Source organism: Erinaceus europaeus, chromosome 3, assembly GCF_950295315.1.
Source record: "Erinaceus europaeus chromosome 3, mEriEur2.1, whole genome shotgun sequence".
In the NCBI taxonomy this organism is placed as follows: domain Eukaryota; kingdom Metazoa; phylum Chordata; class Mammalia; order Eulipotyphla; family Erinaceidae; genus Erinaceus; species Erinaceus europaeus.
In genome coordinates this window covers 156,388,102-156,413,750 of record NC_080164.1, presented here as the reverse complement: position 1 = coordinate 156,413,750, position 25,649 = coordinate 156,388,102, and the positions used below count along the sequence as shown (strand labels likewise).

At 44.8% G+C, this 25,649-nt stretch overlaps 1 protein-coding gene across 5 annotated transcripts in view; it reads left to right on the top strand.

Moving 5' to 3' along the window:
* Positions 1-25,649, top strand: part of TBC1D1 (TBC1 domain family member 1) — a 272,373-nt gene that overhangs the window by 164,922 nt on the left and 81,802 nt on the right. For 3 of the 5 annotated variants that reach the window (XM_060188219.1, XM_060188218.1, XM_060188221.1), the window contains 5 exons: positions 1,284-1,370; positions 3,140-3,420; positions 5,816-5,977; positions 6,739-6,858; positions 7,415-7,554. In XM_060188219.1, coding sequence (XP_060044202.1) covers positions 1,284-1,370; positions 3,140-3,420; positions 5,816-5,977; positions 6,739-6,858; positions 7,415-7,554 — 790 coding nt within the window. The remainder of the gene's footprint in view (positions 1-1,283; positions 1,371-3,139; positions 3,421-5,815; positions 5,978-6,738; positions 6,859-7,414; positions 7,555-25,649) is intronic. The other 2 variants (XM_060188220.1, XM_016187994.2) reach the window with 2 other exon arrangements.

Sequence of the window (25,649 nt, the reverse complement as noted above, 5' to 3'; positions counted from 1 at the left end):
GTTAAAAAAATTCTTTATTCTTTTATATCATATCTCATGGAATTTTTTTTTGTCTCCCCAAAAATGTTATTTGTTGGCCAGTCCTTATAGAGACCATGGATTAAGTTTGTCAAGATGTGGGTGTCATTAGGTAGAATTAAAAAAACCAGTTATTGTCAGTTACTGCTATTTTGAGACTGGAACTCATTATAACAGGTCACCAAATTAAGGCCGTCAAGTCAAATGCAACTCATCTCCTATTTTGTGAATAAAGCTTTATTGAAACTCTGCCCCAGCATTCATTTACCTGTTGTCTGAATCTACCTTTGTGTAGAATAGCTGCCACAGATACTATACGGCTCACAAAACACGAGGTTGATTTTCCAGACATTTACAGAAAGGCTTGCAGCTCTATAAGAAGAAAACACAAAGACTTCAGTCTTGGGATTATTTATGATATAACTCCCCCCATCTCAATATAATAACTTTGAATATTACCTCTGAGAAATCAGAGTTTGATTTCTCTTCCTCCACCTCCACAGCTTTCTGGAACGTGGTTTCTTTTGATTCCACGACACTTTTTGCTTTACGCATGTAGTATTATTATCATCACAAGAAAAGCTAAGCTTTGGGCTGTGAAACAATTCTCCCAATAGGGCATAGGCCTTATCATATGCAAAGTCCTGGGTTTGAGTCCTGGCATCACATGGGAGAACCATAGCACTGAGGTAAAGCTCATGCATGGTGGAGCAGCTCTTTGGTGTCTCTCTCTCTCTCTCTCAAAAGAATATAAAATCATCCTGGAAATGGTTGAACCACACATGTGGGTCCCCAGTGCTTCGAAAAAGAAAAGTTAAAATTTCTTTTGCTTCAAGGTCTCTCTGAGAAATTTGCAGTATCCTTCAAGCTAATGAGACAAAGTCCCTTTAAAAAGCCAGGGTTGGGGTGGTGGTAGCTGCCTTTGAGAATGGCCACATGGATGGGTGAGTGGGTGAGTGGGAGGAGGAGTCACCGAAGACACTGGCCTTTACAGTTGCTGGTCTTCACAGATGAAATGGTCTCTTATACCAAATGACTGAATCCCTAGGTGTTGGGGGAACATTTAGGTTAGGGTGGTGTGTTATTAAATAGAGAGGTCAGGGGAGAGAAATGTCAGTTGTTGACTGTAAATATGTGGCCTGTGCTTGGCAGCATTTCTCAGTAGCTGCATTTTTCCTGTGCTTATCAGTTAGAATGATCTGCCTCTAGCTAGTGCCTTTGTGGAAGCCTCAGGGCCATAATTGGATTGCATTTTCTTTCTGTAGGGTAATAAAGCCAGAGGCCTCCAGGAACAATCCACCAGCCTGGATCTGGACAACTCCACATGTAGCCCGCTGGGTAACACCAGCAAAGTAAGCACATTTCTCTTTCTGTGACACCCTGAAGAAGCCAGCAACTGGGTCCCTCTTAGCTCATCTCCTTTCTATGTCCTTTTGATGGGAAACCTCATCTCTCCAGTCATGTAAAATCCAGATTTCGTGTGTGTGTGTGTGTGTGTGTGTGTGTGTGTGTGTGTGTGTGTATGTATAAAATTTAATTGGGGGGGTTTTAATTTTTTTGCAGTACAGTTGTTGAAACATAGGTAAAATTTCTCATCTCACCATGATAAATGTCTGAAAACTCACTCACCCCCAACTTTGATCCTTTCCACCACCATGCACCAGCTCCCTCTTCAGATCCCCACACTGCCGTCCTTCCCCAGAGTCTTTTGCTTTGATGTAATACACCAAACCCAGTCCAAATGTTGCTTTGTGTCTCCCCTTTCTTGTTTCTTAAGTTCCTTTTAGGCTTCTAAACTTTATAGGGCAAAAGGGCTGGTCATGCATGTACATGGTAACATAAGTAATTACAGAAGCCAGACCTTCCACTTTTTGCACCCCATAAAATATTTTGATCTGTACTCCTAGAGAGGTAAATGTTAGGGAAAGATTAACAGTGAGCGCTGAACTCTAATTTCATCAGGACCTAGAGAGAGAGAAGAAGAAGGGGAAAAAAAAAGAAATAAATAATAGGTTTGACTTAGAAAGGAAGAGAAGTCAGGACCATAGAAAGAAGATGGACAGAAAGGTTGGGCAAGTAGCACAGCGGATTAAGTGCACGTGGAGCAAAGCGCAAGGACTGGCGTTAGGATCCTGGTTCGAGCCCCCAGCTCCCCACCTACAGGGGAGTCACTTCACAGGCGGTGAAGCAGGTCTGCAGGTGTCTATCTTTCTCTCCCCCTCTCTGTCTTCCCCTCCTCTCTCCATTTCTCTCTGTCCTATGCAACAATGAACGACATCAACAACAACAGTAATAGCCACAGCAAGGCTACAACAACAAGGGCAACAAAGTGGGGGAGGGGGGGAATGACCGCCAGGAGCAGTGGATTCATGGTACAGGCACCAAGCCCCAGCAATAACCCTGGAGGCAAAAAAAAAAAAAAAGAAAGAAAGAAGATGGATATATATATATATATATATATATATATATATATATATATATATAGTGATAGCAGTAATAATCAATTCATATCTGTGATCTTGGGGGAACTACTGCAGTTTCCAGTGGAGTGAGTGGGGACACAGAACTCTGGTGATGGGAAAAGTGTGGAATTATCCCCCTGTGATCTGATAATTTTGTAAATCAATATTAAATGATTAATAAAATTTTTTAAAAATAGGACGTTGCTTTTGCTCTCAAGGTTATCAAGTTAGGTGTTAGCGTTACATCAGATTCAGAGAATTAAAAGTGTGCCTGCCACATTCCAGTACATACATAGAGATATAGAGCTTCTTGAGCGGTTTAGACAGTGCAAACAGGTTGTATAGTGTGCTTTCTCCTTACACACAGCAGAGAAAAGTTCTGTTATTTATTTTTTTTGGCAGGGGGGCTATTTGCAGCTTTGCTTAGGACAGACCTATGTTGGGGCTTATGCATTTGGCCTGTTCCTGTGTGTCTGTCAAACTTAGCATTTCGTCTCTGACAAGCAGGTATTTAGTTCCTCATAGTTTTTGTAGCGTCTAGATGGCACTGCAAGGAGATGTGCTTACACACTGGCATGTTTGCTTGCCCCTGGGGATAGAGTTTGTGAAAACTGCAGATTCCCTGTGACATGTATGGTGTGCTGTGTGATTTGTGTCAGGAGCCGAGCACCTGTGAGAAGGAGGCCCTGCCTGTCTCCGAGAGCTCCTTCAGACTCCTGGGCTCCTCGGACGACCTGGCCAGCGACTCCGACAGCTACCCCGAGGATATGCCCGCCCCACTCTCACCCCAGCAGGGCTTCCGGAGACGTGCCAACACCCTGAGCCACTTCCCTGTGGAAAGCCAGGAGCCTCCGGAGCCAGCTCAGGCATCTCCTGGGGGCTCTCAGAGGAAGCTGATGAGGTACCACTCAGTGAGCACAGAGACGCCTCATGAACGAAAGTAAGACTTGCTTGCGGTGGGAACTTGCTGTGTAGATAGCTGGGGTGTACCTGTTAGAGCCAGGTACGTGTGGTCCAGGTATGCTTGTTGGGTTTAAGAGATGCCTGTCAGGTTTCTGGACTTAAAAAAAGGTGGAGTTGAGCTGCAACATGTCCTGCCCCTTTGCCCTCCCCTTGAATGTTAATCTAGGTGACACTTGCTCATGGAACAGAACTGGCATGATGAAGAAACAGGGCTGAGCAGATATGAGCCTTAAATGTAGACTACTGGCTTTAAGGCAAAACCCAGGGTGGGTGAGCAGGGATTTGAAAACCTGGGACGTTTCTCCAGTGGGGCAGAGGTGCATGCAGCAGAGTGGGAGGGGAGGGACAGGCTGGACCCACAGCTAAGAGATGAACCCAAAGTGCTGGACCCTGAAGCCTTGAATTCTAGTCCCAGCTCTGCCCGGACATATTTGCTTAACTTCTCTGTCTCAACAGTTTGAAACAGATGTCATTTTATTTTATTTTATTTGTTGGGTTGTCAGAAAAGCCATAACATATTTTTTTCTGTCTTTTTCTCTATGCAAAAATGCATCCTGACAACTTTTTATTGGCTAGAGACAGAGAAATTGAGGAGGAAGAGGGAGGTAGAAAGGGAGAGATGCCTGCAGCACTGCTTCATTGCTTGTGAACTTCCCCTGCAGGTAGGGACCAGAGGCTTGAGCCCAGGTCTGTGAGCATTGCAACATGCATCCTCTGCTGGGTGTGCCACTGCCCGGTCCCCTCAAATAGGTTTTCTAACCTCTCCATCAGCGTTAGAGTTCCTGAGTCTTCTAGTGAAGTTAGCTAATTTCAATATTGGGCTCTCATGTACTGTTGGGGTTTCTTGATTATAGAGTTGGGAAGTACTGTAGTAGCAGAAGTTCTCACTTGTCCTTCCAGGGTCCGTTGACAATTAATCTGAATGTTAGGTGCCAGAGACCATAATACATGTTTTTAAAAAAATCTTTATTTATTTATTGGTCAGAGACATCCAGAAATCGAGCGGGAAGGGGTGGTAAGAGGGGGAGAGACAGAAAGACATCTGTAGCACTGCTTCACCACTTGTGAAGCTTTCTTCCTGTAGGTAAGGACTGGGGGCTTGAACCTGGGTCCTTGTGCATTGTAACATGTGCTCTAAACCAGGTGCGCCATCACCCGGCCCCTAAATAAAAATTGTTATCTTTCAAAAATAAGGTTATCAGTCTTGTAACATTCGTCAGTTTACAAACATCGTACAAACATGCAGTAGGACCACACTGGCACATGCTTACTGCCTTCATCTAGCAACACAAGGCCACAGGATGTGTGTGTGTCAGTGCGGTCACACTGGGACCGTGGACAGTCCAGTGAAGGTGTTTGGAATGTTTCCAGTAAAGGAGTGATAAGTGCTAACCTCCATGGAACAATACAGCAGAACCCCTCAGCTGTGTTTCCATCATCCCTTGAAATTAGACACTGATGGTTCTCTGGGGTTTGGATGGGTAACTATAACCCCTTCTCCCACAGCAAACAATTCAGACTTCAGAAGGATAGTAAGTGTGACATCTTGGAGTCAGCATAGCTTATTATTATTATTATTAACTCTTGTCATGTCTCTTAAACACTGTATGTACATCTATTCTGCCGCCCCCCCTGTACTCCCTCTCCCCTGTTTGAGTCATGATGAAAACGCTCCTGTTTGGAGGTTACTAGTTCTCTTGGTAAGCCTACTGTTTCGCATGGACCGGAAGTGGTAGTGGGGATTCGTCTCCCCAGTAGCACATTTTTTCCCTCCCCTGAGCACGCATGCGGCTTCCTAAGGGATCAGCCCAGACGGATGTAACTTGTGAGGGGGCAGAGAAGTCCAGCTCCACCCCACTTTCTCCCCTTCTTCAGCACACCTATTCTGCTTCTCCTGTGAGCTCTTTTTCTCAGGAAATGAGACATTGAAATTCCAGCCAGGTCATTGTTCATTTTCAAGAGAGGTATATTTTTAAAAGAAGTCTAGATTTTGTTTTGTTTTGTTTGCCTGTGCTTTTGTTTGATTTAAAAAAAAGAAACGATTTATTTTTTTCTCTCAGTTCCTAAGAGAGGCCACAAAGGAAGAAGGTCTGCTGGGCACTGAGGCATATAGAAAGCGATCGAGAGTGACCTTTTGTATTACTGCTTTAAAAGACAAAACCAAACCAAAAAAACCCCCTGAAAACTACATTTGCCAATGGGAGAGTTGAAAGTGCTGATGAGGAGCGGGGACCATTCCCCTCGCAGGGACCCTTGGTGTTTAAAGGGGGGTGGCAGCAGATGTGCATTCTCTCCTGTTCCCCCTTGAGTTTGCCCTCCACGGCCCTCCCCTCCGCCCTCTAACCCCCGTACTCTTCTCTAATTGCTGTTAGCGTGGACTACCCTCCAGGGGGCGAGTCTAAACATTGCTCAGGTCCATCTCCAGCTCCTGCTCCTCCATCTCGTCTTAACCCCTCCGCCTCTTCGCCAATTTTTTTTAAGTACCTAAAACATAACTCCAGTGGAGAGCAAAGTGGGAATGCTGTGCCAAAGAGGTGAGCACACACGCATGGCAAGTTCAGTGTCGTCTGTCCTCTGGGGAGGTTCACATGGATGTGCTGGATGGAGGGGAAGTCCGTGCAAAGGACCCAGTGCTGCTGCATGCTCATCTGTCTATCTGTCTGTCTGTCTATCACTGGCTTGATGGTTTTCAGTCTATCACCAACTTGATTTTTACCGTTGATGAATCTCTTCAAATCATTATGAAAATAAGCCTTAGATGGCAAGTTGTTGTCCATGCTTTCATCATCTGTTCATCTAGTGTGTGCAGTAAACACACACACAGTGTTAGAATTTGTGTCGTTTCAAAATGCCCTCATTCATTGAGGAGAGTGATTTTTTTTTTTTCCTCGTTTGAAAGGAAAGAGTCATTTTGGAAGATAGACTGATGTGTTTTTTCTTGTTTTATTCTTGCAACAGTGCTTAACATGAGATCTATCTACCCTCTAACCGACTCTGAGTGCATAGTACAGTTGCTAACTGAAGGCACAAGGATGTACAGCAGACTTCTAGAATTTGTTCACCTTTCATAACTGCATAGACTGGTGCTTTTGAAATTAACTCACCAATGTCATTAATTTAAAGTGGAGTTTTTATTTGCTAAAATCACATTTGTAAATGATTTTTTGGTTTCTTACCTGGTCTGATTTACTTTGCATTAGTGCAAAAGTGTTTCTTTTATTTTGAAGTTCATGTTTTATATACTTTGGGTATTTGTATTTCTTTATCCTAAAATCTTTCTCAACCAAACTCTTAGCATCTCCTACCGTAATGCCCTGCGGAAAAAACTTCATTCTTCCTCCTCTGTGCCAAATTTTCTAAAATTTCTGGCTCCTGTAGATGAAAATAACACCTCTGACTTTATGAACACAAAAAGGTAGGGTTTAATTTAGATACATCAAGCCCTGGGTTGAACTGTTAAATTATTGATGGCTATGCAAAGGTTTTTAGTTTTGTTTTTTTTTTTTGGTCACTTAAAAGAGCACTATAGTTAAACTTCTATATCTTTCTCATGCTTATTTTCTTTCTGGGTGATATTTTAAAGAATATACAGTCAATTTGTTGTACAATTTTGACTTGGGTTAGTTTATTAATATTTTCTGATCCTCAGAAGATTGAGAAAACATTAAGCAGTTCTCTAAGTGATAGTGGAATTTCTGGCTAGTGAGCATTGGTTGCCTGGAGTAAGTCAGCATATCTGATGTGGGAGTTGTGTAGTTTTGGTGCATGTGCAGGTATACCTTGTCGGGGCTTCCCCAAATTACCATGGATAGTAAGAATGGGAATAGGAAAAAAATTAACAATTACATTGATGGAGATTGACGGGCATACTTTGTAGTTTCGGAAATACAAATATGGAATAAAAATCAGTATCATAAGAGACCTCTTTATCTCTCCTCACCTTTTATAAGTACATTTTCTTGTAATTTTAGGGACTTTGATTCCAAAGTCAATCACCTGGGCGATGTCAGTGGAACTCCTGTGAAGACCCGGAGGCATTCCTGGAGGCAGCAGATATTCCTTCGAGTGGCAACCCCACAGAAAGCCTGTGATTCTCCCAGCAGACACGAAGGTAAGGCCCAGCCCCAAGACTGAGCTGTTAGGTTCCACCATGGGCTTTACCTGTAACAAAAGTTCATTCGGTAGGAAAAGTGAGATATGATTTTGTGTCAGAATCACCCCCATGATTTAACAACTGTACTGTAAACCATTAACCCCTTCAATAAAATGATAAAAAAGTCATAAAACTATTCCATATTTATATCCCAAAGAACAAAAAATAGCAAAAACATGTCTTCATTTAGTTAAAAAATATCTTAAGGAATACCATGTTTTTTTCTTCCTGGTGTCTCTTATTCAGACTAGTCTTTTATTATTATTATTATTACTTAGTCTTAACTTGGAAAATATATTTTTTCTTCTGTATAAATTAACTATTACAGCTTGCCTGTTACATTATCATGCAGAAAAGAGTTCCCTGATAAAACTTTAGAATCTCATCAAAGTACTCTAATATAGAGATCTGCCATCCAAAAAAAAAAAAAAAAAAAGTTCCCAGCCAAGAAATTGTAATGACACTGCCTGTCGCCATTTGCTGAGAATAGGCAGCTTCCTGAGAAACGTTGGCTGTGGGCCTCAGCAGCCTGCAGCCTGTGATGTCAGAAACAATCCCTCTGCTAAGCTTTTGTGAACTGCTTGTCCCTGTTTTGGGGAACGCTTAGGGTATCGGCTGGACACAGCCCCTTTCACTCCTGGCTATCTGTAGCCCCCACTCTGCAACCTAGTGCAGGCCGACATGCTACCGTGGCCTGGGGTGGTGTGAGATGTCCTCTCCCTCACACCCAGAGCTCTGGGTTCGCTTGTGAAAAACCCCATGGCTCTTCAGCTGCTGTCACTCTGCCTGGTGTCTGGGGCTCATTCTGCCTGTCGTCCCCCCCGCCCAAAGAATAACAGAATGTACTGGGGTCTGTCTGAACTTAGGGCCTTCCTACATGGTGTTATCTTGGAGCCATGAGTTTAGATGCAGTTCTTCTGACTACAGTTACTTTTCTCTCTCTAGTTAATTAACTCTCAGCAGCAGGTGTTTTCTTTTTTTCTTTTTTTTAATGTTCTTAAAAAATATTTTCTTGCATTTATTTATTTATTGGAGAAAGACAACCAGAAATTGAGAGGGGCAAGGGAGATAGAGAGGGTGAGAGACAGACACCTGCAGCCCTGCTTCACCATTTGCGAAGACCAGGGATTCGAACGTGGGTCCTTGCACACTGTAACAGGTGAACTCCACGAGTTGCGCCACCACTTGATCCCGCAGCAGGTACTTTCTTTCCTCAGTGTCCTTTCATGTGAAAGCATCTCCCTCTCTAGAAAAGCAGAGTGAGGCTGTCACGGTAGCTCACCTGGGTGGTGCACCTTGTCATAGTGTCACCTGGGTTTGAGCCCAGCCCCATACTGAGGGACACTTGGCTGCTATGGTGTCTTTCCGTTTCTCCATTTCTTTCTTTCTGTCTAAAAAAATATGCCTGGAACACTGAAGCCACGGTGACAGCAGAAAACCAACCAATTAAAAACAAACAAAAACCCAGCGACAACAGCAAAACAGTAGAATTCCAAGAACTACTTGAGCTCCTTAGGTTGCATGTGGTGTGGATCCAGTCTTATGCCACAGCACCACAGTCGAATCCAAGGGTTTTCAGAGGCTGTTCCCACACACTTATCCTCTACTCCCCCTCCTCATGCTCCTTGTCATTCCCTCTTCCTCTCCCACCTCTTCCCCAGAGTTCTCCTTAATATTTCATCTGAAAGTGGGATCCTTTGCCAAATTAAACAAGCTCCTGGCTTGGACTCTGCTAATCATGTGATGTGAATCATAGAACTTCACTTACTCTAAGTTTCTTCGGTTTTAAAATGGTAGTAGGAAAGCGAGCTCTTCCCAGCTCATGAAATTGCACTGAGCTATGAGGGTGAAGGTACTTTGAGAACCTGAAGTCGCATCAAATGTGAAGTGCTAACTCTGCTGCTGTCATTATGGACACTGAGCGCTGTCTGGATCCAGTAAGCTTCCTATCCTACTAATCCCCTGCGTGTGCAGAGTAAGGAACATTGCAAAGGCTGGACTTGTAAATTCAGTGAGTTTTTTTTTTTAATTTTTAAAGATTTTTAAATTTGATTTTATTCTTGTATTGGGTTATTTCCATTCGAATCTCCATAGAGTTTTATTATAAAAGTTTTTATTATAAAAGTTTTATTATAAAGACCTCACTTCACTTCCATCTTTGCAGCCTGAGGGATGGCCCTGGAAATCATTTGGTCTGGCCTGCCAGGGCAACTGGGGATTTTTCATGTCAACACTAAATGCTTAATTTTAAAGTTAAAAGAGAATTTTAAAGAGAGAGGAAGTTGAAAGAAAATTTTAAAGAGAAAGAAACAGACATCACTCTGGTACATGTGCTTCCGGGGATTGAACTCAGGACCTCATGCTTGAGAGTCCAATGCTTTATCAACTGTGCCACCTCCTGGACCACAAAGTTGTTAATTCTGTATGGCCCATAAATGATGTTATAAATATCTTGGTAGCCTTTGACAGGAAAAAGGGTCTAGAAGAATGCCACTTCTGGTATCCAAGTATCTCTCTCTCTCTCTCTCTCCCTCTCCCTCCTTCCCTCCCTCCCTCCCTCCCTCCCTCGTTCCCTCGTACCCTCGTACCCTCCCTCCTCTCACCCCCTCTCCCACCACCCCCTCTCTCCACTAGGATTATAGCTGATCAGTGTCTGCACTATGAATCCATCCCTTTTAATCACTACCCCCCCTTCTCTGCTTTTCATTTTACTTGATAGGACAGAGAAGTTGAGAGGGGGAGACAGATGGAGAAACACCTTCAACCCTGCTTCATCACTTGTGAAGCTTCCCCCCATAGGTGGGGGCTGAGGGCTTGAACCCGGATCCTTGCACATTGTAGTGTGCATTTAACTGAATGCGCCACGGCCTGGCCCCATTTCCTCTCTCTTATAAGATTCTTTTATTTCTATGAGAGACATCAGGGCACCTCTCTGAAACTTGTGGTGCTGATGAACAAACCCAGGATCTCACACACACAAGTCCTGTGCTCTCCCTCCTGGGCCACCTCCTCACCTACTGCTTTCTCTGCTTTGAAATAAAAAAGACAGAAAAAAAAAATTTAGTTTCTTTATTGGGGGATTAATGTTTTACATTCAACAGTAAATACAGTAGTTTGTACATGCATAACATTTCTCAGTTTTCCACATAACAATACAACCCCCACTAGGTCCTCTGTCATCCTTCTTGGACCTGAATTCTCCCCACCACCCACCCCAGAGTCTTTTACTTTGGTTCTTCTTCTTCTTCTTCTTTTTCTTCTTCTAGCGTTTGCCCTTCTTCCGTAGCCAGTCAACAGCGTCAGGTTGAGCCTGATGTCAAGTTTCGAGACCTCCTTTGAATCTGGAGAGGTGGCAGTCGTTGACTATGTGGGTGATAGTCTGTCTGTAGCCGCAGGGGCAGTTCGGGTCGTCTCTGGCTCCCCAGCGATGGAACATAGCGGCTCACCGGCTCACCGGCCATGGCCTGTTCGATAGCGATTGAGGAGGGCCCAATCATAACGTGCTAGATCAAAGCCGGGTTGACGCTTGCAGGGGTCTGTGATGAGGTGTTTGTTCTTGACCTCAGCTGACTGCCAGCTCTGTTTCCAAGAGACTGGAACAGAGAAGTTCAGTGTAAGCGTAGGGGACCAGATTGGGTGACGAGACGTCAAGCGTTGGACAGGGTGGGCGAAGATATCCGCGTATATTGGCAGGTCCGGTCGAGCGTAGACGTGGGAAATGAACTTAGATGATGCCGCATCCCGACAAATATCTGGCGGGGCGATGTTGCTAAGAACTGGCAGCCATGGAACCGGGGTGGAATGGATGGTTCCAGAAATGATCCTCATGGAGGAATATAATTTGGAATCGACCAAATTACTTTGGTGCAATACACCAAGTCCAGTTCAGGTTCCACTTGTGTTTTCTCTTCTGATGGCAGAAACATTTTGTAAAAGTCAGTTTAATCTGGGATTGTTGTAAGAAATGGACATTTCACATGAGGTTGTGATGGTTGTTTGTGAGGTGAGGGCTGCAGAGTGTCTTTGCTGAGTTTTGGCCTGGCGAGCACAGTCGCACCAAAGTCTTCGTTCATCCCGACTCCTCCCCTCGTGTGTATCTCCTGTGACTTGCTCTACCATTTGCTTATCACTCTAGCCTCAGGTCCCTTTGGTCCACATAGACTTCAGGATGTCTAAAGGAGAGCAAGTAAATTGTTCAGATTCTATTTTTTTAAAAAAAGTATTTATTGGTGTATTGCATCAAAGCAAAGGACTAAGAGGAAAGAGGGGCGGAAGAGAACCTTGGGGTCACGGTGCATAATGAAATTATACTCATGTGTCAATAACTTCACTATAAACATAAGCCCTCGAATTAAAAAAAAAAAAAACAAGGTGCATTTATTTACTGAGATGGAGGGGAAGAAAGAGAACCAGAGCAATCCTCTGACATATGCAATACCAGGGGTGAAATTGGAGACTTCATGGTTACCAGTCTGAGACTCTATGCCTTCTGCACCACCTCCTGGGTTTAAAAAGTGTAATAATTGTTCATTAGTAATGTCCTAGCTCCTTCTACTTTCCTCCTGGTTTTCTGTAGGCACTTTTTATTCTCCTTTAGAACTAGGAAATGTAGTCTTTAAATATATATATTAAAACGTTTTATTTTATTTATTATTGGATAGAATCATAAATTGAAAGGGGAAGGTTATATATATATATATATATATATATATATATATATATATATATATATATATATATATGTTGTTTTCGCCGGGCTGGCTTCACAGGCAGGTAACAGACGACCAGGGACTCATGGTTGAGCTGTAGGCAGTATCTCTTTATTCATGCAGGACGCAGCACAATCTAAGACAAGCTAAGCTAAACTCAAGGTACTCTAAAACTCACAATGCTGTCGTTATATATACTTGCCAAGTAGGGTGGAAACAGGATGTGACATAGAGAGGGTGGAGAGAAAAGTGACTGGTGAAAATCAGAGTGTAACAAGGAGGGGGTGGAGCAGGCGAGAATCCTATCACTGAACCACCAATGCCCTGGAGGGAAGGTGGTACTTGTTAACAGTGGTTATGTAAATAGAATAGTGTTAAGCAGGGGGGATTTAAACCAAATGAAACAGAAGGGGTCTCATGCATACCAACATATATATATATATATATATATATATATATATATATAGAGAGAGAGAGAGAGAGAGAGAGAGAGAGAGAGAGGAGAGAGAGAGAGGGAGGGAGAGACCTGCAACTCTGCTTCACCACTAATGAAGCTTTCCCTGTGCAGATGGAGGCCCGGGACTTGAACCTGGGTCCTTGTGCACTGTAATACATATACTTAACCAGGTGCACCACTGCCTGGCCCATCTTTTGAAATATATTGTAGGCAGTCTGTGTAGGAGACAGAGGGAAAGAAGGAAGAATAAAAACATTTAAGACTGTAATTGACATGAGAATAATCACTTTTAATGCTTTCATGGATTGCAAATGCTTTATGAGAATTGCTTCCTTTAATCCCCTGCCGACCTTTCACCCTTTGTAAGTTCTTTTTTCCCCTAAATCTTTTATTTACTTATTTATTTTATGTAATCAGACAGGAGGAATGGAGAGGAACGATGGAGCTAGAGAAGGAGAGAGAAAGAGAAATAAATACCTGCAGCACTGCTTCACTGCTCATAAAGCTTTCCCTTTGCATGTGGGGAATGGGAACTTGAACCCAGGTCCTTGCACATTATACCATGTGCCTTTAACCAGGTGTGTCACCTGGAGATTGGCATTTTTATTATACCAAAGAGGGAGCTTCCTACTCTCCAGCTCCTTCTCACTAGAGCTTCTCAGCCAGCAGTTGACTATGTTTTCTCAGTTTCCCCCGTATCTCCTGCTGGCCAGACCGAACACAGTCCTGCATGCGTGAAGGATTCGCCTTCCACCAGCCATTTTGTCTCCCTTCATCTCCGCACTGGGGCTGGAGTGTGCAGGGACCGGAAGTCATTTCTCATCAGGGGCTCTGCCTCTATCCGGCTTTATTTCCCAGGGAAGCTTTGTCTTGTGGGTGGCACCAGGGTGCAGAGAGTGGGTGTTTGTTGTCTTAGTCTTGGGTGCTGGCCTGATTGTCAGACCTGTAAAAAATGCCAAAAATCAACTTTTGCCTAGATTATTCAGTAATAGGAATGCTCCATGGTTTCTCCTTCCTAGGATACCATACAAAAGATAGTACTTTGTTAGAAAGAAATATTTTTTTCTAAATATTTATTTATTCCTTTTTGTTGCCCATATTGTTCTTATTGATGTCATCATTGTTGGATAAGACAGAGAGAAATGGAGAGAGATGGGGAAGACAGAGAGGGGGAGAGAAAGAAGCGACTCCCTGCAGGTGGGGAGCCGGGGGCTCGAACCGGGATCCTTACGCTGGTCCTTGCGCCACATGCGCTTAACCCACATTATTTCTGCTAGATATTAGATGGGGTGCTTACTAATGGCGGAACTATAAAATCAGACAAGATCGGGCATGTTCAGGGTGGTATGGCCATAGACAGAACTATAAAATCTAACCTAAGTAGAAATTTTCCTATGACCATGGTTTTACATGGCCAGATTTTCATTGTGACTTGATTTAAATTTATGTTGATTTAACATTGGTTTACAATATTATAGAATTTTTAAAAATTTTTTTATCATTATTTATTTGTTGGATAGAGACAGTCAGAAATCGAGAGAGAATGGAGTGATAGTGAAGGAGAGAGACAGAGACACCTGCAGCACTGCTTCACCACTTGTGAAGCTTTCCTCCTGCAGATGGGGACGGGGGGCTTGAACCTGGGTCCTTGTGCACTGTACCATGTGCGCTTAGCCAGGTGTGCCACCACCTGGCTCCAAATATTATAGAATTTTAAAGAGTATAGTCTGTCTCTCACACACACGTGCACAGCTGACCACACTGACCCCATAAATGCCTGCATTACTGTATCCAGTAGAGCCTTCTGCTTCTCTCACCTCCTCCAATAAAGACCATAAAGTTCACAGAATCTAAGAGTCAGTTTGGATTTTTTTTTCCTTTTGCTTATTCATTTATGTTAGGTATCTGTAATCCACACAGGAGTGAAACTGTGTGCTGATTGTCTTTCCCTTTATTTATTTCCCTTAGCATAATCATCTTCAGTTCCAATGTGTCTTGAATGACACATCATCAGATCATCATCAGGGTTTTTTTTTTTTTTTTTTGCCTCCAGGGTTCTCTTTGGGGCTCAGTGCCTGCACTACGAATCCACTGCTCCTGGAGGCCAATTTTTCCCCTTTTGTTGCCCTTGTTGTTCATTGTTGCTGTTATTATTATGGTTATTGCTGTCGTTGTTGGATAGAACAGAGTGAAATGGAGACAGGAGAGGAAGACAGAGAGGGGGAGAGAAAGACAGACACCTGCAGACCTGCTTCACTGCTTGTGAAGCGACACCCCTGCAGGTGGGGACCCGGGGGCTCGAACCAGGATCCTTGCACCGGTCCTTGTGCTTTGCACCACATGCTCTTAACCTACTGCGCTACCGCTCAGCCCCCCATCAGCTTTTTTCAGTGATAAAGTAGTAGTGTGCATGCACACGCACACACCCTGTGACTTCTTTATCTGGTCATCTATTGATGGATATACCGGTTGATTCCAAATTTAGGTATATAGCCATACTGCCAAGAATGTATATACCATCAGTAAAATCTAATCGCTGATGTCAGTGAATAAGTATGAGTAAGGCTTCACTGGAAAATACAGGTGTCATAGTGACAGCTCTGTTGATGGTTCTGAACTTTCACTCTATACTGAAGCCATCTGGTAGGTTTGAAAAACATAGATCACATCTGTCCCCCAAATCTTCACTTGTCATGTGGGTAGAGACAGTACAGTAGGGATTTCTTTCTTTTCTTTTAAACCTCTTTCCCCAAAAGATTTGTGTTTCTGTGTGATTGGGGAGCCCTTGTTTAGATTTCAGAGGCTGATTCAAGAAGCTGTCACCACTTGGTGGCAGTGTTGCTCCCCATGTCTCTGTCCCCGTTTATTTTCCAATTCCAGACTATATATTCTTCCTTGCCCCTTATTTATTTTTTATTTTTGCTTTTCTTTCAGTGTGTATCAGTTTTTCTCACCTGAAACTTGAATGGATAATTACCTTCTGAAATTGAGAGACTTCCATTTTTTTCCTCCTCACCCCCCCTCTTCCTGCTTCTTTTACTGAATTTTAGGGAGTGAGCTCAGAAAGAAAGGAAAAAAAAATCTCTGATTTCCATAGACAGTGGCTTTTTAAATATTTTTCTTAATTAACTTTCCAGATAACTTTGCTTTGTGTGTGTGTCAAATAAAAACCGGATTCAAGATAAAATACTGCAAGCCAGGACTTCGAGTGTTTGTGCATTTCTGTAGTCCACAGGGTCTAGGTATCCTCTCTTATTATACCTCTTGGCCGTGTCATTATAGATACTGAGGAAACCACAGTGGACACCAAGATTTTACCTCTGTTGACTACTTTCATCTGTTACAAGCTGCTGCTTCTTCTTCTAGCGTTTGCCCTTCTTCCGTAGCCAGTCAACAGGTCAGGTTGAAAGCTGTCAGGAGCTGCTTGTTGCTGGCTTTGAAAGTGACTGGGATCCATGTGGATTCAGTCGGCTAGGAAGGATCGTCAGTTTCCCCAATGAATGGGTACTCATGGGATGCACCACGAGAAGGTCTCCAGGAGCAGTGGATTCGTAGTGCAGGCACTGAGCCCCAAAGAGAACCCTGGAGGCAAAAAAAAAAAAAAAAAAAAAAAACCCTGATGATCTGATGATGTGTCATTCAAGACACATTGGAACTGAAGATGATTATGCTAAGGGAAATAAATAAAGGGAAAGACAATCAGCACACAGTTTCACTCCTGTGTGGATTACAGATAAGTTAACTAATAATGCATCCCTACAAGCTGCTAATTTAGATCCACTGAGCTATTATTAGTTAACTTAGCCAGTGGCATTTAAGCTGCCAGTCCATAAACTGGGTTCCTGGGCTGCAGCGAGGATTGTTGGCGAGACAAGTAATCATTAACTTCTGTTACTTGGTACAAAGGCTGCAGGAGCTGGGGCCATGGGTCTGGGAGGCCTCGGACCTGACTTTGAGAATGGCTCACAGCATCCAGTCTTACCAGGAATGCCCTCTGGGGCTAAAGGAGCTTAGAGCTAGTGCCTCTGTGTCCCGGTATAGACATTCAAAGTGGAAGGTTTTAATCTGTCACCTTTGGACTTGACTCTGTAGGCACTGGAGGGGGAGGGCCATTTCAACTTGAATTATTTCAAAGGGGATGAAATCTGTAGACTTAATTGGGCATGTAGCTGCCTCAAAATTGGGGAGAGTACTGTATGTGTGTGTGTGTGGGGGTGCACCTGTTAGATCACACATATTACCATCCTCAAGGACTGGGGTTCAAGCCCCTGGTCCCCACCTGCAGAGAAGAAACCTCATGAGTGGTGAAGAAGAGTTTCAGATTTCTCTTCCTACCCCCCCCCTTAATTTCTCTCCATCTCTAACAACAAAGACAATTGAAAATTTAATTTTTTTAATTATCTTTATTTATTTATTGGATAGAGACAGGTAGAAATTGAGAGGGAAGTGAGGGGGATAGAGAGGAGAAGAGACAGAGAGACACCTGCAGCTCTGCTTCACCACTTGTGAAGCTTTTCCCCTGCAGGTTGGGACCAGGGGATCGAACCTGGGTCCTTGTGCATTTTAACATATGCACTCAACCAGGTGCGCCACCACCCAGCCCCGAAAAATTAATTTAAAAAAATCTGGATAACATCAGGGTGAGACAAACAGGGTACGTCTTCCAAACAGGAAAGCCCCAAGTGATTGTTAGTAACGTAGATGACAGACTGAAACTCAGCAGTGCATTCTAAGGTGGCCTCTAAAGTGGGCTACAGGCCCTGCTTTCTCTGTAAGGAAACTAATCAAATATTAATAATAGCCTTGTAGCCATCCTCATGTGTTCAACTGCTAGAGTCTGCAGTTTTACACAGTTCAGCGTGATAATCATTACATTTCTTGGTAGTCAGATCCAATAATGTGCCCAAGGTACTCAGTTCCTATAGACTGTGATTCAGATCAAATCAGTCCAACTCAGTTCAGCTTCTTAATCACAGTAATGAGCTGTTGACAGTCAAAACTGATAATTTATTCCTAAATGACTGATAGGCTCACTTAAATTCGTGTTTGTGTGATGACAGGCCATGTTAAAATGACAGAACCATTCTTATGTTGGAGATGTTCTGGAATTAAATGCTAAGTGTCACTAAGTCAGTTCCTACTGGGGGCATTACTGTTAATTCTAATTAAAAATTTTGTGTTTATTATTATTATTGTTTTTGCCACTGTGACTTTATGTCCATGTGATTTCACCCCTCCTAGTGGACTCTTCCTATTCTCTCTTTTCTTTTTTTTCCTTTCAGTCTCAGAGAAAGAAACAGAGGGAGAGAGAGAGAGAGAGAGAGGGACACCACCAAGTGTGAAACTTCCCCCATGCATAACAGCTTCCTGTGTGGTGACGGACTTGAATTTGGGTCTCCACTCTTGGTAAAGTGTGTACTTTCTGCTAGGTGAACCATCTCCTGCCACCCTAATTAAACATACAAACAAACAAACAAAACCAGAATTAGAACCTTGCTAATGGGAGGGTTTCTGCTGACTTTGTTTATTTGAGCCAGGCAGTGTGTCTCTCCTGGAAAGACTAGAGCTGTACTCTCCCACTGGTCCTGAGCTGGTGGCTCTGGAGGTCCAGCTGTCAGCACACTCAGTAAGCTCTTGCTTCTGGAAAATCCTGAGATAAAGCCCAGGGATACCTTAAACCATCCCCTAAGTGAATTGCTTCCAAGTAAATTTGTTTAATCACTTTCATATACATGAAAATACTTGCAGAATAACTAGTAGCTCAATTTTAAACATCATTTACTGAAGTGGGAGCCCTGTAATTACAGTCTCATATAATTGTGAAAATGATTCGCGGTACCAAACTCTGCATTTTGCACCTGAGGTCTTCTGCAAAAGGTCGAAGCTCTGAGCTTCCCTTCCTCCCCAGGCATGTTAGCTGAGGACTGAGCATCCAAGAGAGTTCCGATGATGACGATGACAGCGTCGACAGCTTCTAGTCTTACCTCATGAGGTGCAGTTTTGAGAGTGGGGGAATGGACATGAAGTAGAATTGGGGTTGTAGCTCCATTCACACAGAGTGCCTCACCTCTCTGGTTTGCTGTTTCTCCCCACAGCCTTGATTTCACACAGGTGGTTTTCTTCCCCAGACAGTTCTTCTCCCTCATCTTCTCCTCTACCCCAGCCTTCGACACTTTAACATTGACAGGCTCTCTCCCCCTCTTCTTTTGGTTGCTCTAGCATCCCGTTTCTCTCTCTTCTCTTGAAGATGGTCACCCTTTCCATCCCTGTGCTCCATAAGTTTGTGTTCAGCCCTGCTAGAGAGCTTATTTGTTTGACTTGGAATTTATTTTTTAAACTTTATTGGATAGAAGTTGAGAGGGAAGGGGGCTAAAGAAAGAAATAGAGAGACACCTGCAGCACTGGGTGCCTTGGGATTCCTTTTTTTTTTTTTTGCTTCCAGGGTTATTGCTGGGGCTCAGTGCCTGCAGTACGAATCCACTGCTCCTCGAGGCCATTTTTTCCCTTTTGTTGCCCTTGTTGTTTATCATTGGTGTTGTTATTATTGTTGTTGTTATTGCTGTTGTTGTTGGATAGGACAGAGAGAAATAGAGAGAGCAGGGGAAGACAGAGAGGGGGAGAGAAAGATAGACACCTGCAGACCTGCTTCACTGCTTGTGAAGTTATCCCCTTGCAGGTGGAGAGCCAGGGGCTCAAACCAGGATCCTTATGCCGGTCCTTGCGCTTTGCTCCACATGTGCTTAACCTGCTGTGCTACTGCCTAACCCCCACATCTTGGGGTTTTTATCTCACCCTCTAGGTCTTTGCTGTCCAGTAGCTACTTAAACTTATATGTAAAGTAATTATACATAAAGGTGTTTTAAAGAATTGAGTTCCTCATCCTCGATTCATCTTGAGTGTTCAAGAACCACACACCCTGATGACCGAGCCATGGCACACCCAGCTAAGCCCACATATTACCGTGCACAAGGACCCAGGTTTGAGCTCTGGCTACTTGCCTCCTTGGAGGGAACTTCATGAGCAGTGAAGCAGCTCTGCAGGTGTCTTTCTCTCTGCCTCTCTATCTACCCCTCCTCACTCAATTTCTCTCTGTCCTGTCAACTAAAATAGAAAGGAAAAAGGGGCGGGGAAGTGGTGCTCATACACTACAATTTGCAAGGAACCAGGTTCAAGCTCCTAATCCTCACTTGCAGGGGGAAAGCTTCACAAGTGGTGAAGCAGGACTGCAGGTGTTTCTCTGCCTCTCTCCCTCTCTGCTTCCCACTTCCTTCTCAATTTCTGGCTGTCTCTATCCAATAAAGATAATAATAAAAAAAATTTTTTAAACAGAAAGGAAAAAGAAGGGGGAGAGATTCCTAGTGCCACCACTGAGCCCAAGCAATAACCCTTATGGCAAAAACAAGACACAACAAAACAAACAACAACAACAACAAAAACAACATGCCCCTGGTGGCTACCGTTTCAAAGAGCACAGCTTGAAGTCACTTTCCTCATCCAAATTTTCTGGCCACACAGTTCTAGCACCTCTAGGTTGGTAGTTTTGTCCCCTAACCAAGTGGTAAATTTTGTGCAGAGATAAGATATTCTTCAGCACACAGGGCTCCTAAAAATAGTATTAGTGAAGGGCCAGGCAGTGGCACACCTGGTTTAGTGCATATATTGCTAAGCACAAGGACCTGGATTGGAACCCTGCTCTCCCCCTGTGGAAGTGTGTGTGTGTGTGTGTGTGTGTGTGTGTTGCTTCACAAGTGGTGAAGCAGCTCTGCAGGTGTCTCCCCCCTCAATTTCTCTCTGTCCTATCTAATAGAAAATAGTATTAATGGATATGTAGGAGGCACTGACACCACTTCTTCTTCTAGCGTTTGCCCTTCTTCCATAGCCAGTCAACAGCGTCAGGTTGAGCCTGATGTAAAGTTTCGAGACCTCCTTTGAATCTGGAGAGGTGGCAGTCGTGGACTATGTGGGTCATAGTCTGTCTGTAGCCGCAGGGGCAGTTCGGGTCGTCTCTGGCTCCCCAGCGATGGAACATAGCGGCGCACTGGCCATGGCCTGTTCGATAGCGATTGAGGAGGGCCCAATCATAACGTGCTAGGTCAAAGCTGGGTTGACGCTTGCAGGGGTCTGTGATGAGGAGTTTGTTCTTTACCTCAGCTGACTGCCAACTCTGTTTCCAAGAGTCTGGAACAGAGAAGTTCAGTGTAGGCGTAGGAGACCAGATTGGGTGACGAGACGTCAAGCATTGGACTGGGTGGGCGAAGATATCCGCGTATATTTGCAGGTCCGGTCGAGCGTAGATGTGGGAAATGAACTTAGATGATGCCGCATCCCGACGAATATCTGGCCGGGCGATGTTGCTAAGAACTGGCAGCCATGGAACTGGGGTGGAATGGATGGTTCCAGAAATGATCCTCATGGAGGAATATAATTTGGAATCGACCAAGTGGACATGGGGGCTACGGAACCATACTGGGGCACAGTATTCTGCAGTGGAATAGCATAATGCCAGAGATGATGATCGCAGTGTGGAAGCGCTCGCGCCCCATGAGGAGCTGGCCAGTCTTGCAATGATGTGATTCCTCGCGCCCACCTTTGCTGCAGTTTTTATGAGATGTTCTTGAAATGACAGAGTGCGATCGAGAGTAACGCCAAGATAGTCTGGCTGGTCTTCATGCCGGATTCTCGTATCGTCAAGCTGCACATTAAGCTCACGCGAGGCCGAGGCATGGTGTAGATGGAAAACAGATGATACCGTTTTTGCAGTGCTAGGGATTAGTTGCCATTTTTTACAGTAATCAGATATCAGAGACATGTCTTTCGTGAGTGTTTCCTCGAGGATGTCAAACTTGGATGCCTGAGTTGCACAGCAGATGTCATCGGCATAGATGAACTTCCTTGAAGAAGTTTCTGGGAGGTCATTGATGTAAATATTAAATAGCGTAGGAGCCAGAACAGAGCCCTGGGGGAGGCCACTTGAGACAAGTGGCCTCCATCTGCTAGACTTGTCACCCAGATGCACCCGGAATCTTCTGTTTTGGAGAAGAAATGATATAGTGTTGGCCACCCATGGAGGCAGGCATCTTGAGATCTTGACTAGAAGACCAAGATGCCAGACCGTGTCATAGGCTGCTGTGAGATCAACTGACACCACTAAAGTGAAGTGATAACTTTGAAGTCACCTGCTCCAAGTCCTTTCACAATTTGTTTCTTTTGCAAATGAAACTGAGGTGTTAGGAAGGGACAGGAACCCACCCAACTCAGACAGGAAGTCACGGTGGTCTTGGCTGTCACGTCCTCAGTCACTTCTCTTTTCTGATCCTCCAGTCCTGGTTGAATGTCGCCAGCCTGTCTGTCGTCCTAATCATGTTCTGGTTCTTACCTGTTCCATCAGTTTCCAGTTTCCGACGAGAAGGGGCTGTTTGTAGATCCCCAGCCATTTGCCAGTGCAGCTGAACACAGGTGCTGCTGGAGGAGCTTAGGAAACAGAACGAGTCAGCCTGTCCTAGTCAGTGGTCCTACTTGCAAGAAACAAAATGAGACAGGCCAGCTCAATCAGAGGAGGCTTTCAAAATGCAGATAAGGGGGGCTGAGTGGTGGTGCACCGTTTGGGTGTACACATTACCATGCTCAAGCCTCCCTGTGGGGTGGGGGTGGGGCTGGGGGTGGGTGGCGCTTCACAAGGTGTGAAACCGTACTGCCAGTGCCTCTTTCTCCCTTTGTATCCCCCCCCCAATTTTGTTCTGTCCTATCCAATCGAAAAGGAAAGAAAAAACGAGATCAAAATAAAACTGAAAACTAAGAAGTTGTCATCTGGCAAAGACATTTCTTTAGTTTCTTCTTTTTGGGACTAAGTCATTTTCCTTTGTCTCTTGTGGTCTCCTCTTTGTTTTTCCACATCAGTCCATCCAGCTGGTGCCTCGGTGCATACAGCAAACAGCCATGCCAGTCCCCTAAGTCTGTGTGAGCTCTTATCTCCAGAGACATCCACTAGACCTGACAGCTGCTCTGTGGCTTTTCCACATTTCGGAAGGCCGATTGGCCTGAGGTGGTAGAAGCATGCAGTGAACTTGGCTTTGGGGCTTCCTCAAAAGGGTGCAGGGCCAGTGCTGGGAGCATAGACTTCTGCCACAACTTCTTGTTACAGTTCTTACTAAGCAAAGGCAGAATTAGGGCAGCAAAAGTAACTCAGGCTCTTGCTTTTTCTTTTTTTTTTTTTTGAAGGGACAGACACTGCCCATCTGCTTGTGAAGCTTCCCTTCCTGCAAGTGGGGGACCAGGGGCTTGCACAGGATGACATGTGTTCTGTTGGGGGCACCACTACACAGTCTTCCTTTTGCTCACTTTTAACAGTCAGTGGTCAAGTGAAAGTCACTAAAACTGTGTGTGGGCAAATGTGCAAACTTATTACCAGAAGCATTTGGACAGAAGCCCAGTGACTTTCTGTCAACGATTCCTCTACTGGAAACAAACTGTCACTAATATGTTTACCAGTAATAGGAATGTGGGGTTCTTAGAACAGGGGACTTGTCTGCAGCTTAGCAGTCACAGGTGAGCAGGTGTCTCTGGTCAAGGGAAGATTACAGAGCCACTGCTGGGCTTGCTGTGGACCAGATACAGCGGTGTCTGTGCACGCTCGCCCTGGGCAAGCCTCATACCTTCCAGTGTCAGCTATTTCTTATCCAGCTACTGCCAGCATTTGGAGGTTATCCTGCCCTCCTTAGCTTACTCTTTCCTTCCTTCCTTCCTTCCTGCCTGCCTGCCTGCCTGCCTGCCTTCCTTCCTTCCTTCCTTCCTTCCTTCCTTCCTTCCTTCCTTCCTTCCTTCCTGCCTTCTTTCCTACCTACTTGCTTACCTGCCTTCCTGCCTTCCTTCCTGCCTTCCTGCCTTCCTGCCTTCCTGCCTTCCTGCCTTCCTGCCTTCCTGCCTGCCTGCCTGCCTGCCTGCCTGCCTGCCTTCCTGCCTGCCTGCCTGCCTGCCTGCCTGCCTGCCTGCCTGCCTTCCTTCCTGCCTGCCTGCCTGCCTGCCTGCCTGCCTTCCTGCCTTCCTGCCTGCCTGCCTTCCTGCCTTCTTGCCTTTCTGCCTTTCTGCCTTTCTGCCTTTCTGCCTGCCTTCTGCCCTCTACCTCAGGTGGTAGAAGCATGCAGTGAACTTGGCATTGGGACTTCCTCAAAAGGGTGCAGGGCCAGTGTGTACCTCCCCCCCCCCCCCCGGCTTACTTTATTTATTAACATGAGCGAGAAAAGGAGAGAGAGAACCAGGGCATGACTCTTGCACATGTGATGCCGGGGATCACACTTGGCCTGCAACCATCCCACCCTCAGCCTCTCAGAGCCCCATGGTCTGTAGTTGTCTGATGTGTATCAGAAACACTTTCCAGTCACCCCTTTGCTGCTTCTGTCTTTCTGGAATGGTACAGCTCTGCCTGTAGTTTCTTTGGCGTGTATATCTGCATGGGTTTTTGTCCAAGACTGCAGACTCTTGGATGGCAGGATGTGAAGGCTCTTCTGTTTAACGCTTCCCCTATGAACATGTGCTTCATCAGGCCTCCTTAGTATTGTCCATCACTCAAAGTTATTTGGAGTTTTCATGCTAGAAAGGAAAGGGATTCGGAATCCAGTGCCTCCTTTGGCAGATGAGAAGTCTGATGCTCAAGGGCTGTGACACCCACAAAAGCCTTCATCTGTGCTACAGGAGTGTGTCCTGGCCAGCACCCGAACACCAGAGCACCAGAGCTGGGTTGTCCCTTGCCTAACTTTAGGCCTCTGTCTTCCCTTCCTCCTTGCAGTGTAAGGTGGGAAGGCCCTCCCTTCGATTTATTTAATTTTAATTTTAATTTTATTTTGTTTTGTTTTGTTTTGTTTTATGTATTTGATAGGACAGAGGGAAATTGGGGGTGGGATACAGAAAGAGAGAAAGAGAAACACCTGCAGCACTGTTCCGTCGCTCATGAAGCCTTCCCCTGCTGGTGGGGATTGGGCGCTTGAACCTGAATGCTTGTGTGTTTTAACATGTACACTCAGCCAGGTGTGCCATGGCTTGGCCCCAGAGACTCCTTTCATGAGGAACAGTGTTGCACGGTGACTGTGGCATCAGTACCGGCTCCCAGAAAAGCTCACAGATGAGGGAAAGATGCGTGTCTGGATGGATGGTGGGGAAACAGATGGGAAATGTCTCCTTGGGGGCGGGGTGGTGATGCACCTGGTTGAGCACACATGTTACAGTGAGCAAGGACACTGGCTCAAGCCCCTCGTCCCCACCTGCAGGGGGAAAGCTTTGTGAGTGGCGAAGCAGTGCAGGTCTCTTTCTCCCTCTCTACTTCCCCCTTTCTTTCATGATTTCTGGCTGTCTCTATCCAATAAACAGAGACCATATATATATATGATGTCTCCTTTCATGTATTAAATATGTGAGGCCGTTAGGAGGAAGGCCTGACCCCTCACATCTTCTCTTACATCAAGACTCCATCCTTGTGCACTCCCCCCTTTTCAGAGCTGCCAGTTTTCAGAGTGGGGATTGGGAGCATTTTTTTCTGTTGCCTCCTTCCAGCCTGTGGTCTATTGTTTTCTTGGTATGTGAAGCGGCAAAACAAAGTGACACTAGGTGCTGGTGGGAACCTGCCAGGGATTGTTTCTGGTGACTGCTTATGGCCACTTAAGGAACAAGGTCAGTGTCATCTCAGAAAGATGTTAAGATGTGATCTGCTGGGGGCTCAGTGCAACATCCTGGCTAAGTGTTTGCATCAACACCCCCTACCCCCCCCACTTTAATGATGGTAAAATCAAATTAACTTACTATCTAATCTTAGTATTTATTTATTTATTTTCCTCCAGGGTTATTGCTGGGGCTTGGTGCCTACGCTACAAATCCACAGCTCCTAGAGGCCATTTTCC